Source organism: Sesamum indicum, linkage group LG10 (genome assembly GCF_000512975.1).
Source record: "Sesamum indicum cultivar Zhongzhi No. 13 linkage group LG10, S_indicum_v1.0, whole genome shotgun sequence".
Taxonomy (NCBI): Eukaryota; Viridiplantae; Streptophyta; class Magnoliopsida; order Lamiales; family Pedaliaceae; genus Sesamum; species Sesamum indicum.
The window spans coordinates 12,723,383-12,729,487 of NC_026154.1; the positions used below are offsets into that span (position 1 = coordinate 12,723,383).

The window sequence follows — 6,105 nt, forward strand, 5'->3', positions numbered from 1 at the left end:
CCCCCCTTTTTTTTTTTTTTTTTTTTTTTTGGTAAAAGATGGAAATTTTGGGGTGGGGGTGGATACAATATTGTTAGGAAGGATTGCGTCTGCATCGTGTGTGCTGACTAGAGTTTTTATAATTTAATTTTATTGTTATCAATAATCGAGGTATGTCTGTGCTATGTTCGTCGACCAGGGTCCCTTTAGCTGACTTAAAGTCGTTAAGAGTCAATATAATTATGTGAGAGTCAAGGCACAGATTAGAACCTATGTTTAGCCTCACCAAATGTCTTGGCAAAAATCTGGACCTAATCTTGTGGTGCAACATTATTTGACCTTAACCATTAGACCACAACGATGGATGCTATTCTTATTTCTTTTTTACTAACTTTTCGTGTCACATATTACAATAAAAGAATATTTAAAAGTGAGTATGATATAAATAAATTAATATAAATATTGATATTATGATAATAAATTAATATAAATACAAAAGAAATGTGAATGAAGAAAACAAGAAAAATTAAAAGAAATTATCCGAAACTTATGTCAGATCAAATTATCGGTACACCCCTCATCCGTCATATTAGAGTATTGATTATTATTTTTTTTTCAAAAAAAAGATTTCTTTACATCTAATGCAAGATGTAAATTAATATATATATATATATTTAAATGATTTAATCAATAAAGAATTTTAACCCATATAAATTAGAACTCTTAAAGAATTAATCTATTAGTGTAAGGGTAGTTTTGACATTTGAGTGGGTGAAGAGGTTTGAGTTGACTACAAAACTCCCTACCTCATCCCCCACTTGCCATACTACACAACAATAGGAAAGCCAACAATTAATCAATAATCACACTTCCCACTAATTTTAAACCCTACGATCCCAAACACAAACCAATCAAGTAGATGCCACGTCCCTGATCTGCACACGTGTCTCCATCTGAACTCCGGCTTCACGAAGTCCCCGTGCACTCACCTGCAGCTCAACCACCCCAATTGGCCACCCTGGTCGCCCTGTTTTCCCACTATATTACGCTTTTTACACATAACGGCACAAGTACGGAGAATTTCGGTTGACGGAGCAAAGCTTCGTCTCAACCTTTCTGCGTGTACATATATAGATACAGAATATATGTATTTGTATATATATAGTGAGAGAGAGAAAAAGAGAGAGAGGTGAACAGCACATGCAAGAAGGAGGCTTTGGAGGTTTCTGAGTGTTTCCAGTAATGTCGACGGAGAGGTTGATTTCCGGCGGCTATCAGTCTGCGGTTTCGTCGTCTCATTCGCTTCGTTACTGTGGGGAAGCTGCGGCTGCCAGGATTTTCGAGGAGCTGCCTACGGCCACCATCGTGTCGGTTTCGCGGCCGGATGCGAGTGACATCACTCCGTTGCTTTTGTCGTACACCATTGAGCTCCAGTACAAACAGGTATCGTCAATTGATTGTCGTCTCTGCTTTCCATGCGATTACCACGGGCTTTGGTGTGAGTCAATAAGCATCATTTTCTGCTTTCGCATGTGCGCCCTGCATTATACGTATGTATGTAATTTTTTATGTGGATGGATGTGCGTTATGAATGTGGAAGTGACTCAATCCCAAATTTAATATTTTTGAACTTATTGTGTTTCTGTACTATGGTAATTTGGATCTTATAAAAAATTTAAATATATAACTGTTTGAATTTTCCATTTGCTTCACTTTTTGTATTATATGGTGAAGGTGGACTGTTTGCCTGGTTGATTAGATGTGCGAAAAAGCATGGCCCTTAATACAATATAGGAATCTTCAGCCTTAAGTTTGATTATTTTAAAATTGACATTGGGGGTCAGGTGTAGTTACTTTTTCATGGCATAAAGTTAGATATTCTTGCAATTTAGTAACTTGATGGAGCTGAAATGTGCTTGTGAAGAAGCATTATCTAATTTGGTTCTATATATCTTTTTATGATTCTTAAAGGTAGCCCTTAGTATAGTTCTCTACAAGCGTGCCTGTGGCGATAAGCTTTGTTTAATTGGGTAAATTTATAGTTAAGCATATGGTAGGTGGCTATTATTCTTACTTTTGCCTATAATGTGATGTGATTAATTTCAACTGATTTGATTTACTTAATTAACTATCATCCTTTAACTTGTAATTTGCTGCTGGCGCCGTGGTTCCGTTAATGTTTGCATGTCTATCTGGAACATGTAATAAGTACCTCTATAAAAGTTGGCATATAATGTGATGTCTTGATTTTTGCATCCGCTACAGTCAAAGTTTCCTTTGAAACAATACCAATGAAGGAGATGTCGGGATTATTAGTTATGTTGTGCAATTTTTGTTAATTACTTGGTGTGGGAAGGCTATAGATTATTTCAAAAGCTCAGCTTAGCTCTTTTTATGGGAAGAAATTTGATGGATGTCCGACATGTTGGATGTCTGACATGTAAGATTAAAATGGTGCTCTAGCTAGCTCAGGTGGACTTGCAATATTGACAATTTACAGTATTGACCAGATGGTTGTTGCGCTACCTTTTCATCTGGGATCTAATAAAGGAAACAAAATGAGCAGAATGGGTGAAAATTAAATTTGATTGCCTTTTTTCTGGGAAAAGTATGTATATTAGCTCTCTTGTAACTGGTAACCAATTTCATGCCCTAGATTTGGTCGGGGGGTTATGCGGCAGAAGCACCATATCATATGGTACGCAATGCCGATAGGATCATGAAAATTTGACCTATTCTCTAGTGCTTTAAACCATTGCTCAATGGTTACCCACAGTAATGGGTACCCCTCCAATTAAGGAGTAATTGAGGGTGGTTAATTCATGGTGATTAATTAATTTAGTGCAAATGAGTTGCAAAATAAATTATATATTGGATTCAAGACCAAGTCTAGCTAAAACTAAACCTAAAGGATCACACACAAATCCTTAACGGAATGGGAGAATATGATACCAATATTGCAAGGTATCCTAAATTGTTGTACCAAAAATGCAAGTTTCTTGTTTTGTGGCCGCCCTTGCCCTTGCTACATGACTTAATGGCCACGTGGCCTTGCTGTTAGAAATCTAACGACAGTATAAAAAATGCAAACAAAACTTTTTTTTGGTACCGTTTCAAGCTATTTCAAAAAACATAATACCGATATTGCAAAGTACCCTAAATTATAATTCCAAAAAATGCAATTTTCTTTGGTAATAAGTATAGAGATGTTTTTAATGTAATACTTAAACATTGTCTCAAAATATTGAAAAAGAAAAAAAGAAGAAAACCTAAAAAGACATCCCCTCAAATATATAAATAAAACAAATCCATCCATTTTAAAATATAAAAATTACAAATACATCCAGGGGCATTATGGTCATCTAATATATATTTTATTTAATTATTTTTCATGGTAAGGGTAAAATTGAAATATCACCACTTCTGTTTGGGTTAGAAAACGGGGCAGTTTCAAAAGGGATATAAGTGTAGTTTCTAAAGTTTTTTTGGGAGATTGTGTAATTTCTTATTTTAGAGGACGTTTAAGTGTAATTAATCCTTATAAAAATTGCACAAGGTGAAGTTTATTGGTCTATAACCTTCATAGCTTGAAGTCTTGTCACAAAATTTTCAGGTGTTAGAGATCAAAATATGGCACTATGTGTGTCTCCATGAAGTGAAGCTTATTGGTCAGAATAAATCACTTTAATTCATTGAAGAATGACTCGCTTTTTCTTTTCATGTATTACGCCGACCATCAATTTTCTAAACTATAATTTCATTGATCAATATTTACTGGACACACAATCATTATTTTCTTTAAGATTTATGAAAAGGATACCGGAAATAGATAACCTTTATTTCATTACCAGAATGGATGGTCTATTTTAGGATTACTGAGTTGCATGCATTCAGTAAGCATTGTATTCTGCAGTACAGAGGCAGATTTAGTTCCCGTTATTATGTTTCAAGTCCCAATTTGTGTATGCATAAGCAAGAAAATGGTACTTGTTAAATATCTAAACTTATGTTTTATTGAGTTGGAACTAGACTTTCAGTCATTTTTCAGTTGTCGTTCCTCAATTCTCGTTTGGATTTGGCATTACAGTCGCTTGTTCTTATTCACGATATTCCTTTTTCTTCAGCTTGCATGTCCTCTTTATTATATCGTCCTTTAGTGTTTATTTCTATTTCTTTGTTCTTCTTATTAATTTATGTGCTTTGTATTGCCTTTTGCATTTAATTCCAATACTGAGAAACGGGGAATGCAGGATCTATTTCAAGCTTTTCTTACTGGCACAATATGTATTCTTAAGGCATAATCTGAAATTTCCTTTTTGACAGTTCAAGTGGCATTTGTTGAAGAAGGCTTCTCAAGTTATTTATTTACACCTTGCCCTGAAGAAACGTGCAATAATTGAAGAAATTCACGAGAAGCAAGAGCAGGTTCTCTTTCTCTTCGTGCATCCTCTTGACGGGTGACATGTCATGCTCCTCAATAGAAGCACATTCAGATTTCATTTTATCATAAATGGTTCTTGAGCTAATCCTTTTATTTTGTCCTGAAAAGGTTAAGGAATGGCTACATAACATCGGATTAGGAGATCATGCAACAGTTGTTCATGATGAGGATGAGCCTGATGATGGAGCTGTGCCAATATACCATGATGATACTGTTAAAAGCAGGTAATGAGAAGATCATTCCTTTAATTTTTTGTTTCAGAAATGGGATTTACCCATCTTAAATCTATTTCTTACAGACTATTTTCTTGTGCAGATATGTCCCATCAAGAGCTGCTTTGCCTATCATTCGTCCAGCTATAGGCAAGCAGCAGCACATTTCAGACAAAGCAAAAGCTGCCATGCAAGGTTACCTGAATCATTTTCTGGGAAACTTGGATATTATTAATTCAAGAGAGGTGAAGAATGAAAACTAAGTTAATTGGCTTTACACAAATGATTTTTTTCTAATTAGACAAATTCCACTAAGTCCAAATCTATTCTTCCGATGCCTTGTTTATTTACTTTAAGAGACATGCACAAGCAACAAGCTTGGTATTGCACTTTTTCCTAAACTCGTAAAGGAGTTATCCACCTTGCCACTTAAAGAAAGTAATCAATTTTCTTGTGCTGAAGATAGTGTCCCAGTGAGTTTGGATGCCTGGAGGATGTGAATCGATTAAGTTCCTGCATTTTCTTTGTTATATCTCTATCATTCCCCTTCCCCCATCAGCTCAAGTGGGGCCAGATTCAAATGTTAAATGGCCATTATGATAGAGCTATGTTCCTACGCTAACTTGATCGCACTCATGGAGTTCAATAGACTACATTTTTCTTTCAACTAATTCAAAATTTTGTTAGTTATCATATTCACATATAGTGAAGTGACTATAGTAAACTACAGATATCTACAGGCTTCTGAAGTTTATTTGCGGCAGATATTTTTGGTACTATCCATGCAATAACAAATGATTCATTCCAGGTATGCAAGTTCTTGGAGGTGTCTAGGTTATCATTTTCGAAAGAGTATGGTCCAAAGATGAAAGAAGGTTATGTGATGGTTAAGCATTTGGGAAGATTTTCAGAGGATAACACATGTTCAGGATGTTGTCTATGTCGTTGCTCCGGTTGTTGTGGCAACAATTGGCGAAAAGTAAGGCCTTGTTTTGATTTAATTTCGAAACTCCATTTTGATTTTTATACTGTTAGGCCTTTCTTATGGTTTTGGACCATTTGTTTTAGAAAATCCATTCTATCACATTTTTCATATGAAAAACTATTACAAAATATCACGTCTTTTCGTATAAAAAAAAGTACCGCAAAACATCATCATTCAAATGCTTATTCATTTTATTACGTCTTTTCGTAGAGAAAACTAACACTAAACATCTTGATCAGAACATGTTTTCATTGTACTACGTCTTTTCATACAAAAAAGTATTATAGAACATCCTAAGTTCAAACACATTTTCATTCTATCATGTTTTCCGTAAAAAACATATCATACAACATAGTAATCCAAACATATGTTTATTTCTCACTCCAGACCAATACAAAAACAAAAACTCACTTGAAAATAGTGAAAACTGAAAAATTGAAAATGGAGACAAAACTAAACTAGGAGTTTTCTCATCTGGAAAAAGTTTT

At 34.8% G+C, this 6,105-nt stretch overlaps 1 protein-coding gene across 1 annotated transcript in view; it reads left to right on the top strand.

Annotated features, from left to right (window-relative positions):
• The window catches only part of LOC105172403 (phospholipase D zeta 1), a 15,358-nt gene continuing 9,985 nt past the window's right edge, over positions 733 to 6,105 (top strand). The window contains exons 1-5 of the mRNA XM_011093802.2: positions 733 to 1,422; positions 4,303 to 4,404; positions 4,529 to 4,644; positions 4,736 to 4,877; positions 5,441 to 5,611. Coding sequence (XP_011092104.1) covers positions 1,222 to 1,422; positions 4,303 to 4,404; positions 4,529 to 4,644; positions 4,736 to 4,877; positions 5,441 to 5,611 — 732 coding nt within the window. The 5' untranslated portion in view covers positions 733 to 1,221. The remainder of the gene's footprint in view (positions 1,423 to 4,302; positions 4,405 to 4,528; positions 4,645 to 4,735; positions 4,878 to 5,440; positions 5,612 to 6,105) is intronic.